This window comes from Pongo abelii, chromosome 8, assembly GCF_028885655.2.
Source record: "Pongo abelii isolate AG06213 chromosome 8, NHGRI_mPonAbe1-v2.0_pri, whole genome shotgun sequence".
NCBI lineage: Eukaryota > Metazoa > Chordata > Mammalia > Primates > Hominidae > Pongo > Pongo abelii.
The window spans coordinates 55061108-55074977 of NC_071993.2; the positions used below are offsets into that span (position 1 = coordinate 55061108).

At 48.5% G+C, this 13870-nt stretch overlaps 1 protein-coding gene across 7 annotated transcripts in view; it reads right to left on the bottom strand.

The window, feature by feature from the left end:
• ARHGAP22 (Rho GTPase activating protein 22) overlaps positions 1-13870 on the bottom strand; it is a 158231-nt gene that overhangs the window by 64144 nt on the left and 80217 nt on the right. Inside the window, exon 1 of one of the 7 annotated variants that reach the window (XM_024253376.3) lies at positions 13208-13349. The exons of 3 other annotated variants lie outside the window; for them this stretch is intronic. In XM_024253376.3, the coding sequence (XP_024109144.2) occupies positions 13208-13259 (52 nt within the window). In that variant the 5' untranslated portion in view covers positions 13260-13349. Of the gene's footprint in view, positions 1-713; positions 895-13207; positions 13350-13870 lie in introns of those variants that run through there. 3 more of the 7 variants (XM_054522269.2, XM_054522268.2, XM_054522267.2) reach the window with 3 other exon arrangements.

Here is a 13870-nt window from a genome sequence, read left to right on the forward strand (position 1 = left end):
CTTAGTCAAGTCATTTAGTCTCTTTGGACTAAAAAAAAAATCATCTGGAAAACGAGAAGGCTGAGCCAGTGATCTCCATGGACCTCTCCTCCAACCCCTCCGAGGTTGTATGTTACATCTAAAAGTAAGCGCGATGCCATCATTAGCAAGAGGGTGTCAGGGTTTGAACAGCAGATGCCCTCTTTGACTCTTCCCTGGGGGCTCTTCACTGGAATAGACCTTGCTTGTTTTTCAAACTGGACTGGAGCAGGATAGAGAGTGGCTGTCTGCAGGCAGGTGACTCCATGCATGGCATGGCAGCCAGGACCTCACCAAGTTAGAAGGTGCTGGTGTCTACAAAGGACATTGGTTGCCCTGGCCCTCATCAGGAAGATGGTGTGTGGTACTGGTGGACACACATCCTGCACAAGTCCTGCTCTCGGTGCCCTCATGGCACACAGCAGCCCTGAGATGCCGCTCACCCAGCCAGCATGAGACTGAGGCCCAGAGAGCTCAGGCACATGCTCAGTGGCACAGCAACAGTCAAGATTTGAGCCCAGGGTGGCCTGACCCCAAGGCCATCCACGCTGCCCCTGATTCTGCACCCTCAACTCCCAAGGAGCTGCTGCTCCCTCCACACAAGCCATGTGCCCCAGAGGGTGATGCAGGCCTCTCTCCATCCGACTCTCCCTATTGGTAAATGGAGGAAGCAGAAACAACCTAATCTCAAATACCTCTCCTTGCTCCAAGGTTCAGGGACTCTCTGCTTCCAGAAATTGTTGATGCAGACTGGGTGCTGCTGGAAATCCTCAACAATGGCTCCATAGGGCCCAGGACTCATCATAACAAAGTGGCCCGTAAGTCCCCAGCAGAGGACTGGTGCGTCCATGCTGGGCCAGGCATGAATGCACCAGATACTTGATAATGACATCATTGACTGTTCAAGTCATAATGACTGAAAGAATCCCAGGGTGGGGTTGCCTGGTCCTGCACGGCCCTGGCCTGTAAGGGTCAGCACTGAACCGGCTTGTCAAGATGAGCACTCAGTTAAAAGTCCTCTCTGCCGCTACTGTGGGCTCCCAGGTGGATCTGACTGTGACAGGCTGAAGCACAGCAGTCCCTACCCACCTCCCCCAATTAGCCCCCAGTCTCAACAACAGCCTGAGCAGACTTAGTGGGCAGGGAGGAGGTTGCTCCAGGGACAGGGCCCTACCTCAAGAGGAACTCCAGTGGTGAGCAGGCTCTCTGCATGACTGATTCTCAGAGAGGAACCTGGCCAGGCTGAAGCCACAAAGGGGAAGTTTGTATCTGACCTTTAACTTCTTCCAAATTAGATTGACTAGGGGATGTCCCAGGCCTTTTGTTGCCAGTTTCATTGACAAATGACATATGCTGCTTTTCTTATTGTCCTTTGGTGTTCTCCATTGCTATTTGTCAAAGTGCACACCGGCTTCTCAGTTATGTAGTATTAACATGAAACAGATGCAAGAGTGCAGGCTCTGGTGCCAGATAGCCTATGGGAATCCCAGCTGTGGGTGGCCTTAGGCAGGAAACTGCACCTGAACTTCCTCATCTCTAAAACAGGACAATTAATAAAGTCCACTTGAGGGCTAGCATGAGGATTAAATGAACTCTACATAGAAAGTGCTTAAAACAGGGCTTGACACATAATGTTTATGTGTTAAAAATGCTTTTATTTCAACAAAACAATACTGGTCTCATCACTTTTTAGTGTTTTAACCTAAGCCTCAAGCCAAATAATAATCATTCCCATTTTGGGACATTTTCTGTGTGCTAGCAATCTTACACACAGAGGCCAATTTAACTCTTCCCTTAATACAACCTAGTGAGGCATCCCAGTTTACAGACAAAAGTCTCCCTCTGGCTCAGAGAAGCATCCTATCCAAAGGCTGCACAAACAGTAGGTGGCAGAGCCAGAATTCAGAACCAGGTCAGCCCAGCTCCAAGCTTCCAGAGCTTCCAACATTTCACACTGCTTCCTTGAGACCAAGCCCTCAGGTCCCTTAACTCACCTCCATGTCACCACTTAGCATTTAGATAAAGATTAGATAAGGGGGGCAAGGCCCCATCTAGAGAAGCCTTGAGAACTTGTTCATATACCTTGGTATGAATTCATTTCTCAAAGATTCTCATTCCTAGAGCACTGTAAAAATTTGATCTGTTTTGCAACTTCTTAAAAAAGCCCCTTTTGCAGAGCATTGCTTTTTCTCTGTTTCTCCCCCACCCCCTCTTTTTTAATCCCCTGTGCTTCCACAGACACTGAGAGAGCATTGTCATATTTGATCTGACTCAGACCTCACTCTGCAGGAAAAGATCTAATTCCAGGGCATTTGTCAAAAATAATCAGCAGCAATTCCTTAACATTACAGCTGCCTAAAGCTGTGATACCAATTGGGGCAAACAAGAGCTGGCCAAAACTTACAGATCTGGGGAAGGAGATATCCACTGGGGACTTTGAAAACCCATGATATACTCCTAGAGATCCAGAAAGCCATATGCCTGAGCAGCGCTATGCCATTGTGGAGGAAAGACCTGAGAGGCCTCTGTCTCTCATCTCTGGCTGATTTTGAGTCCCTGCACAAGCAGGAAGGGAAGACTATGGCAGAGTCACAAACTTCCTAAGCAATGGAAGTATGCCCCAACACACAAACATACATGTGCAAACACACTCTCCTCAAAGGGTAGAAGACTTATTGCTTCAAGACACTTAAGTATATTTGTGACAAATCATTGGCTGACCAATAAACTAACCAAGAGACTTGGGTGACTGCATACAACAGGGAACACAAATTTAATTCAGGAAATTCACTAAACAAAATAGCTACAACAGCAACCTGAGGAGGGAGGGTAAATATGATTTGCAGAGATGCCACATTATATTATTTACAATGTCTAGGTTTCAACAAAAGATTGTAAGATACCCAAGAAAAATAGGTAAGTATGGCCCATACACACACAAAATAGCAGTCCATATGAACTGTCCTTGACCTAGATGTTATACTTACTAGATAAAGTCTTCAAATCAGCTACTGTAAATATGTTCAAAGAACTAAAGGAAACTATGTCTAAATAATAAAACATAGTGTGACAATGATGTCCCACCAATTAGAGAATGTCAATAAAGAAATAAAAATTATAAAAAGAAACAAATATAAATTCTGGAGTTTAAAAGTACAATAACTGAAATACATAAATCACTATTTGGGCTCTAACAGCAGATTTGAGCTTATAGAAGAAAAAAAATCAGTAAACTTGAAGATAGGTTAATTGAGAATAGCCAGTCTGAGGTCCAGAAACTAACAAATAATGAAGAAAAATGAACAGAACCTCAGAGATTGATGGGACACCATAAAGTGTACCAAAATACACAAAATGAGAGTCCTAGAAGGAGAGGGGAGAGAAAAAAGGTAGAAAGAATATTTAAAGGAATGATGGTTAAAACTTCCCAAATTTGTTGAAAAAAAGAGATTTACACCTAGACATATCATAGTCAAGCTGTCCAAAGACAAAGAATCTTGAAAGAAGCAAGAGAAAATACAACAGATTCTCAATAAAATTAACAGTTGACTTCTCAGCAGAAACCATGCAAACCAGAAGACAATAGAACAACATTTTCAAAATACTGAAAGAGAAAAAAAAGACAGTCAACCAAGAATTCTATATCCAGCAAAACCATCATTCATAAATGGAGAAGACATTCTCAGAGAACTAAAAACCAAGAATATTCAGTCCTTCGTCCTAGCTGATCAGACCTACAAGAAATCCTAAAGGGAGTCCTTCAGGAAAAATAAAAGGACATTATGTTCATTGAAATCCACATTAAGAAATGAAGATCACATATATAGTTAAACATAAAAGACAAAATAAATGTATTTTTATAGCTCTTCTATTTAAAAGATAACTGCATAAAGCAATACTTACAAAACTCCAGTAATTCATAAAGATATAATTAGTATGGCAATAATGGCACTAATGAGTCAGGCAGCGGGGAGAACAAAGTTATATTGGAGCAAAGTTTCTGTAAACCACTGAAGTATTAATCTGAACTATACTGTTTTAAATTAAGAGGCTAATTGTAATGCCCAGAATAACCACTAAGAAAATAACTAAAAAAATACTGTGAAGAAACAATAAGGGAATTATATTGGTATGTTGGAAAATTTCTATTTAACACAAAAAGAAAGCAGTAATGGAGAAATAGAACAAAAAAGATATAACATGTATAGAAAACGAATTCCAAAGTGGCTAACATAAATCTGTATTATCTGTACTTATATTAAAAACAAATGGAATAAATACTCCAACAAAAAGGCAAAGATTGGCCAATAAATTTTTAAATAATCAAACCATTACTGCTTATGAGAGAAACATTACATTAAAAAACACACGTAGGTTGAAAGTAAAATGACGAGAAAAGATATACCATAAAAAAAATACCCAAAAGAGATCTAGAGTGGGTATACAAATATCAGACAAAATTGACTTTAAAACAAAAATGTTACTGGATACAAAGAGAATGAACATTTTATAATGATAAAAGGGTAGTTGCAGGAGGAAGATAAAACAATTATAAACATATATGCCCCTGTAAACAGAACCCCATAATTCACATGACAAAAATAAACAGAATGTAGGAGATTTTAATAATTGTTGGAGACTTCGATATCCTACTTTCAAAAATAAAACTAGGCAGAACATCAACAAGGAAACAGAAGACTTGAATAACATAAGGAATCAAGTAGACCTAACATAGAACTGTAGAATGCTCCACCTAATAACAGCAGCATGCACATTCTTCTCAAATGCACACAGAACACATTTGAGGATAGACCATTTACTAAATCATAAAGTAAGCCTTAAAAATTTTAAAGGATTAACCAAAACAAAGTTTGAAAGTATATTCACTGACTACCAAGGAATGAAATTAGAAATCAATAAAAAAGGACATTTGAGAAATTCACAAATATGTGGAAACTGAACAACTCCCTTCTAAATACTCAAAGAAGCTGATCATAGCGGCATCTGTGCTAGCATCTTTGGGTATTTAGGCGTGAGGTGGGAAGTGTAGTCCCAACCATTCAAGAGGCTGAAGCAGGAAGATCACTTGAGCCCAGGAGTTAGACGCAGCAGTGAGCTATGATTGTGCCACTGCATTCCAGCCTCAGTGACAGAGCAAGACCTTAACTCAAAAAACAAAACCAAAAAAACTAGAAAAACAATAGGAAAAATTTAAAAATCTATAAAAACAAAAGTTGGTTCTTTGAAAAAATTACCAAGTTTGACAAACTTTAGCTAGACTGACCAAGAAAAAAATAAAATTATTAAAATCAGGAATGACATAGGGAACATCACTACCAAACTTACAGAATAAAAAAGATTGTAAGAGATAATATGAAAAAGAGTTTGTGGCCACGTACAGCGGCTCATGCCTGTAATCCTAGCACTTTGGGAGGCCAAGGCAGGAGGATTGCTTGAGGTTAGGAGTTTGAGACCAGCTTGGGCAACACAATGAGACCCCATCTCTAAACTTTTTTTTTAATTAAAAATTAGCCAGGTGTGGTGGTATGTGCTTGACTCCCACCTACTTGGGAGGCTGAGGCAGGAGGATTGCTGGAGCCCAGAGGTTTGAAGCTGCAGTGAGCCATGATTGTACCATTAGACTCCAGCCTGGATGACAGAGCAAGACCCTGTCTCAAAAATAAATAAATAAATAAATAAAACCTATAACTGTTTGCCAACAAATTAGATGACTTAGATAAAGGAGACAAATTCCTAGAAAGGCGCAAACTACCAAAACCAACTCAAAAAGAAATTTAAAATCTGTATTACTGAACATTTTAAGAATTAATACCAAATGTCCACAAACTCTTCCAAGAAACAGAAGAGAGGGAACAGTTCTCAATTCCTCCTATGCAGCCAGTAGTCCTCCGATATCAAAAACCAAGACATCACAAGAAAACTACAGACCAATATCTCTTATAAATACAAATAAAAAAATCCTCAAGAAAAACTAGCAAAATACAATCCAAATCTACTGATGAATGGATAAACAAAATGTGGCATATTCATACTATGGAATATTACTCAGCCTTAAAAAGGAATGAAGTAGCCATACAGAGATGAACCTTGAAAACATTATGCTAAGTGAAACAAAAATACAATATATTTATTGTATGAAAACAGTTTCATGGTTGTCTAGGCTGCAGGGCTGGGGACGAGGGGATACAGGGAGGGTTGTTTCTGGAATGAGACATGACTACTAACGGGCATGGGGTTTCTTTCCGGGGTGATGACAATGTTCTAAAATTAGATTTTGGTGATAGTTGCATAACTCTGTGACTACATTAAAAACTGCTGACCGCTGAATTATATAAATTCAAATTCAATTCAATTGAACTAATTTATATAATACATGAAATACACCTCAATACAGCTGTTTAAAAGAGTCCAGTGATAGGATGTTTAGGAGAAGAGCCAGCAAAAGACACCTTAGGCAGGATAAGCATTAGCTACATAGCTGGCTGGGGGTGGGCGATAGGGAGAGATATTTTAGGATTCATTTCATTGAGGTGTTCCCCATTTTGGTCCCAGGATTACTGGGGACCAAGGAGGGTCCCCTACAGGTACAAGGACCACAGAGTAACAAGATGAGAAAACACACCTCCAAGCCTCTTCTTCCTCTTCCCTTTGGGAGTTCAGACCTCTGAAGCTCTCTGGGAGGCTTGCTGCCCTAAGGGCCGAGGTCAGGGACTTAGGGCTTCCTCAGGATTGGTTCCTCCCTGGAGCCATGAGAGCCAACCCCCTAACCCTGGAGGCCAGCAGCGTAGACCCTGGCTATGTGCTGTCGAGCCCCCAACCTCCAGCTGAAAGACCACAGGACTCCTCTCCAAGCAGGTAGGAGGGGGTGCCGGGACTTCTCCCGTCCCGTTGCTAGGCGCACACAGCAGTTCTGGGTTTCCTCGGAGAATCATCAAGGTTCAAGCCCCCAGGGACCTAGAGATCATCAAGTCACGCCTGTTTCCCTCTTTCCAGATAAAGAAACTAAAGAAACTGAGCTTCTGAGTGGCGGGGAGCTGGGACGACTGCTGGGCTTTCTGACAGTCTTGAGGCCTGCGTGCCTGTCCCCATTACAGGTGGGAGGGCAGAGTCTCAGAGGGGTGAGGGGGAGGCCTGGCTAGGAAATGAAACCAAATTTCTCTGCTGGATGCTGGTTCCCTTTCTGAAAAACCCCCAGGGCTGCTGTGCAGGACACCGAGTGGAGAAGAAGTCACAAAGAGCGGCCCTTCTCAGAAACCGAGTGGAGCCAGAAGCCTCAAGGTTCAGTCTCCTGAGCATGGCCCTCAGGACAGCAAGGCTCGACCACATCCCAGCATGTGGTTCCAGGCCTCACATCTGTCCACGTCAGTCCACCACTGCTTTCAAAGTCAAGTCAGACACGAGGGCTGCCACCTCGCCTGGCCCCTGCCAGCCTTCCCAGCAGCAAGCATAAGACAGAGTCTGCCCTGGCCTTCAGGGAGCTTCTGGCTCACTTAGTGAGGGAACAGATTGTGCAAAGTAATGACACATGTATATTTACACATTATGGAAAGTGTTTTAAAGGAAAAATACATAATGGCAAGTGAGCAAATAACAGGGGTCAGAAAAGGCCTCTCAGGAAATAGTGACACTTAGGCCCAGACAAACGAGGAGCAAGGTGACTTCAGGCAGAGAGAAATGAGGAAAGCAAAAGCAGGCCACGTGTGAGAGGAGGATGGGGATGTGGGGAGCTGGAGACCACATGGCCGGCAGTGAATGGCACTGAGAATCAACTGTCACTGCCGCTGGAACCACTCAGCATGCATAAGTAGGGAGCAGTGAGACCCCGCAGGTGACCTGCACAGCCCACACTGGCTACTGGAGAAGGGACTGGAGTTGGGGATGGTCCATGTGGGAGGCCTTGTCGGCAGAGGCCACTGCAGCAGATGGGGCCGCAGGTGCTGGCATAGCATAGAGACAGCAGAAAGATTCAAGTGCACTTTGGAAATAGAACTGGCAGGATGTGGGGATGGCAAATTGAAGGAAAAGGATGAAATTGAGAATTCAGTTTTAGCCCGATTAGCTTTGGCCAATCTCTAGCCCAGGAGACATCCAGTGGAGGTGTCCAGGGGCCAGAGGCCTGAGCCGGGAAAGTGACTGATGATTCTGATGAGTTTGCCAGCCAGAGCGCCGAGCAAGCAAGCAAGAAGCATCAGAATGTGCAGGCCCCTGGGGACAGGAGCAGAGACGGAATGGCAGAGCAGGAGGCAGCCACCGTGCTGGCCTGAGGACTGTGGCTCCCTGAATGCTGCAGCGGAACAGCAGAAACGGTCCTATCACCCAGTCAGTGACAGCCATGCCTCCTGACCTCTCCCTCCAAGACAGAGCAGGGCACTCTGTCCACTCATCTTGCACCAGACCAGCAGCAGCATTCCTGCCCAGGCCCACTGGCCTCTGTACCCTGGCTGCTGGGCACCCCAGTGAGCCTAAGCCTGGCAGAGCCTAAACTTTGTCCACCAGCAAAGGGGCACTGGGTCTGCAGGAACCCATGCCCAGAGCTCATCTATTACAATGCAGTGATAAACACAGTGGACTGCCACTGGGATCTGCTGGGTGTTGGGTGACTCAACAATAGGCTGGGTCCAGCCAGCAGGTGAGCTTGATGGTTTCCTGTCTCTGCCCACACTCTGCTCTTGCTAGTGTTCACAAGTACAGATTCTGTGCCAGTGTGGTGCCAGGCCACATAGGTGACAAGGTGATCACCAGCAGCAGACCCAGGCTCACCGCACCAAAGGGAATGAAATGAACTGGGCCCGAGGGCTGGGGCTCAGAGACGGATCCGGGCACAGGCCACCTGCCCAGGCTCGACTGCCCTCAGGCCCAATTGATGGCATCTTGAGAGGAAGTGGTGTGGTGCGGAAACCAGAGAGGTGGTCTGGGGAGCCTGGGAGGGGGAGGGGGGAACACAGTGCCAGCAAGGCTGGGAAGCTGAGCCTTTTCTGCAGGCAGTGTGGGGCCAAGGTGGGGTTTGAGGAGGACCATAGTGTCACCAGAGCTGTGGGTGGATGCTGGCTTGGGCGGTGGACTAGAAGGGGCAAGGGTGAACTCAGGATGGCCAGCCAGGAAGCAGTGCCATCAAGGTCATAAGTCGATGAGGGAATGCACAGGTGTTGCGGTGGCCTTCAGGGCAGGAGCACAGGAGCCATCAGCCATTGGTTGTGAGAAATGAAGACAGCGGGGTCAAGAGCCAGGAAAGCAGAAGAGGCAGTGGGAGTACGGGACTGCACTGGAGTCTAATGAGGGGCTCTGGATCTGCAGGCCGCAGACAGGCACTGCAGAGCTTGGAGGGGGAATTTCGGGGGCATTTGTTTAGAGGCAATCACAGTCATCAGGGCCTTGAGGGAGACAGCTCAGAAGGTGAACAAATTTATAGCCAAAAGCCAGCAGGGCAGGGCTGCCTTCAGCCCTGGTTCTGCTGTTCTGCTGCAGCATTCAGGGAGCCACAGTCCTCAGGCAGCCCTCAGCAGCCCAGGAGGGGCCTAAGGGGAGCAGGCTCGCAGGTGCTCAGAGCATCAGGACTGGTCATCTGATCCAGTGCAGATGATCTCCTTCAAGGCAGAGCCTGACAGGGGGGTCAGGATGAGTGGGGAGGAGGACAAAGGGGAGTCAGGGCTGGGCACACTGTTCCCTGATGCTGGGAATGGAGGGGAGGAACAATGGGCAGGGCTTATGGAGCATAGACAGGGACAAGAAATTGGTCTTGTTGGTTTTGTTTTTGAATTTTTGGATGAGCAATTCAGGCAGGTTTATGGGCTGACAGGAGTTGACGGGAGTGGGGGTGAGGATGTTGGGAAAAGCATGGGACCTTGTCATGGGCAAAACCCCAGAAGGCAAGGAAGAGCTGCTGCTGCTGCGAGCAGCGGGAAGGGTGAGGGGTGAAGAGCTCCAGAGGCAGCTGGAGATGAAGCGGTGTCACAGAATGAGTGCGTGTCAGGATCTAAGGACCTACCAGTCCGCTCCTGCCCCTCGCTGCCCTGGAACAAAAGCTGACTCCATGCTGTGCTCCAGTACCACCTTCTTCCTCCAAATTTCCACCTTGGGTAACAATGCAAAGCTGAAGAAAATGAAATTTGCCACCAAACAGACCCATCACAGAGCTCTAAATACAGATGCACCTGGAAACATGCCCCAGAAACAATACCCTCAGAGTTCAGACAAGTACATGAGCCCTCTGCTTTTAGGGGAGGCTTATCCTCTACAAATCAGATCCTACTCACTGAACTTTCAGCTTTTTGGGAGCACCTAGAACCCAGGATTTCTCTATTTGTGACAACCTGTCTTGCATATGATACTAAGTGGGATTAATGTCACAGCATATCACACCCTCCCCTCCCCGAAAAAGGCATGCAACAGTCCCTTCCCAGACCCACTGTGCCCACCTGCAGCTTTGCAGCCAGCAGCAGAGCAAGGGGCTCCTGGATAAAGCCCAGGACTTGGGTTTTAAAGGCATGATGATGACACCTACTAATGTGGCTCTGGCTCTTGATATATTTTTGCTGCTCTCTTCATGAGATTATAGAATATTTGAGCTTTTCTACTTTATCAAGTAGCTTTTTACACAGGGACAAACATGCTAAAATGTTCTGTTGTAAGAGTTTGATTCATCCAAGAATGAAATCAATAAGAACAACTGTTGTCTTAGCTGTTGCTTTAATTGAAATGATATCAATGATTAATGGACTCTCTTTCAACCTTTTCTTTAAAAAAATGCACATACACATCTCTAGGCTAGAGAGTCAGATATCTCCTTAGGTGGGTGGCAAGAGCTAAACACACACATGGATACATACACAGACATACTGTGTTACTGCTATTACAACTGAAGAGTTTAATGTCCAAAGCAGCATTTCTCAAAGTGTGTCCACACATATGTGTGCCATGAAATGCTCTATGAAAAGAAGGTTCCCTAGGGAAAGGTGTGGAGACCATACCTCCAATCCACCTGACTTAGCGGGCACAACTGTGCCAGTATGGCAAAGGCTCTGTTTGCTGTGAAACATCTTCCAAACTTTCATAATTCCTGATGTCTAAGATTATTTGACCAAATAACCCTTCCCGTGTTTGTTGCAGAACTAATTGTGAACAATGGTTCGGACTGTCTACCACCCAGCCAGACTGGCCACATGGGTTCAAATTTGTTAAATGAGTCTGCAGCATTTAAACCCTTAGAGATTTTGCACACTAAGAGATCAAACATCTGTCTTCCTTGAACCACAGACTCTCCAACAATTGCATGGGTTCTCTCCCCCCTGCCAGACAGTGGCTGGTCACACACTCTGGCACCACAGTGCTCCCCACCCACTTGGCCAGCTTGGCTAACTTCCATGGGCTGCAGAACCTTGTGGGCACTTCAGACTCAGTGCCTACTCCCAGGCTGCTGTGGCCAGCCGTCTCTCGGGTGGGTGGGAGGGTAGGGCCCAGCTGGGGAACACTCCCGGACCAGGCTTTTTCCTTACCTGGATTGGTGAAGCCAGCAGCTGGCCTTGGGGGTCCACAGCCCCAGAGGACAGACCTAAGCAAGAGGAGGTGCCCCTGGCTCCCTTCTGGGGCTGCTTAATGAGTCTATGTCCTCTCTAACCAAGACTTTGTAAATCCACCCTTGCTTTTGGGACACCGTTTGCCATGTTTACTGAAGAGGGGTCAGGAGAGACTAAAGCTGCTCATCCAGGCCCTGGCGGGGGTGAAATCCTGGGCTCTGACCTGCCCTCGGGGAGCATGCAGCAAGACCTTGCCCTCTAAACCCTACTGCAGCCCTAGCTATTGTCATAGTGAAGACACCACACACAGGGCTCTCGGCCCCTGCTTCCAAGAATGAAGCCTCATGTGCAAAATTCTTTTTCATTCTTTCTACAATCAGAAGCCTAGAAAACTGTTGCTCTGGGACAATGAGAACCTTGCAACTACAGCACTCACATTTTTCACTTGGTTTTGGTTGCAAAGAGGCTCAACCACAGATCATACCTCATGGCCAGATTAACTGGGCTCCATTTTCCCTTGACCTCTCTATTTCCTGTGTAAATGTAGGGTCCTGTTTAGGTTTTTAAATAGTTAAGTATTATACATGTTATAAGCTACTTCAAACCCTTTGTGAAACCAGCCTGTACATTGATGGCACCATTTTCACCTGGACAAGGTCGAAGGCTGTCTGACTTTTTCTGTATCTGGATGCAGAATACACTTTTCGGAGGAAGAAAGACCTAGTGCTCATTCTGGCAGAGCCTGCCTTACCCTATATGGTTTACAGGCAAGGCTTCCCAGACTCACCTGGCGATAGGAGTCACTTGGGGAACTCCTTAAACACAGTTTCCCAAGGCCTTCCCCAGAGCCTATCCAGCAGGCCAGGTGGGGCCTGGGAATCTGCATGCTTAATAAGCGCGGCAGGTGTGTTAGGGTCAGGTGAGTTTAGGGAGCGCTGCAGGAAAGGGATGCACCACCATATTCCCAACGATCAACAGGGATCATTTCAGTCAGTCAAGGGTTAAGTCGGCCGGGCCCCAGCCCCCGGGAGGCCGGACCTCCGGCGGCCGCCAACGTCCTAAGCGTGTTTCTGGGCTTTGGGCCCTCTCCAAGACTGCTACATTCCTCAAGCAGCTCTGCTTGCAGGTTCCGCCGCGAGTTTTGGAAAACTCTGAGTCAGGGCCCCACCGTCCAAGTTTGTGACAGAGGCGGGCGAGAATGAATGGTCCCTCTCCCGGCGGTTAAGCCGCAGGGGCGGCGCAGGGCGCGGGCCGGGCTCGCGGTGCAGAGACCTGCGAGCGGGTCTGGGCGCCTGGGGTTTCTCCGCCCCGGCCGTGGACTTGGCGGACCTGCAGCCGGCGCCGCGGCCAGCCCCGGGCCCTGGAGGGCGGACCCTCCCCTCGGCTCTACCCACTCCCGCCCAGGGGCCGGACCCCACCCCCACTCCCACATGGGGACCGAGGAGCCCCAGGATGCGCCCCCGCGCCCCGAGTCAGGGGGAGCCTCCCCTTCCAAAGTTAGGAGACTCAGGGGAGCAGCAGCCGCACCTGAGCCCTTTCCAAAGCTGAGGCAGGTGCGGGCGGCCCTGGACACCCCGTGGCGAGTCACCGAGGCGGGGCTGGCAGCCTCTGGCGGCGGCCGCAGGGAGCGGGGCGCACGTGCGCGCCGGAGTTACCTTTGGGCGCTCGCAGGTGTCCCCTCCAGTCCTTGCAGCAGCACAGCCCCATGGCAGCCGCCCGCGGCCCCGCCGCTCGGCTACTCTCCCCGCCTGCCGCCTGCGCCCCGGGGCGGCGCGGCCGAGGTCCGGCCCACGGGCAGTGCCCAGCCGGGCGCAGAGTGCGCGGGGCCGCCGGCCCGCGGCTACCGGGCCCTCACACTTTACTGCGGCCCCGCGCAGCGGGCATCCCGGCCTCCGGGCAGACCCTGCTAATCAATAGGAGAACGCGCAGATCGCGACCGCCGCGCCGCTGCCCGCTTTTATCTCCGCGAGCCAGGGCGGCCCCGCGCTTCTCCCTGCCCTCGCCGGCGCCCTCCCCACGGCCCGTTACTCTCCCGAGGTGCCGGGCCGCGCACTCGCCCAGGAGCCGCCAGGGGGCGCCGCGGAGCCGGGGCTGCCTCCGTCTCCCTGGGAGCCAAGCAGGGGTTGGGGGCCACACCGGCCTGGCCTCCCCGCGCAGAATGGGAAGAAGGGGCGCCCTCGCTGTGCAAGGGAGACGCCCCCCACCACACCAGCATCCTCTGGGCAGTCATCTCAAGGGTGACTTGGTCGGGGGTGTTCAGGACCACCGAGCTCTCAGTTTCCCAGCTCACCTGTACTGTGCAGTAGTAGGAAGAGGGA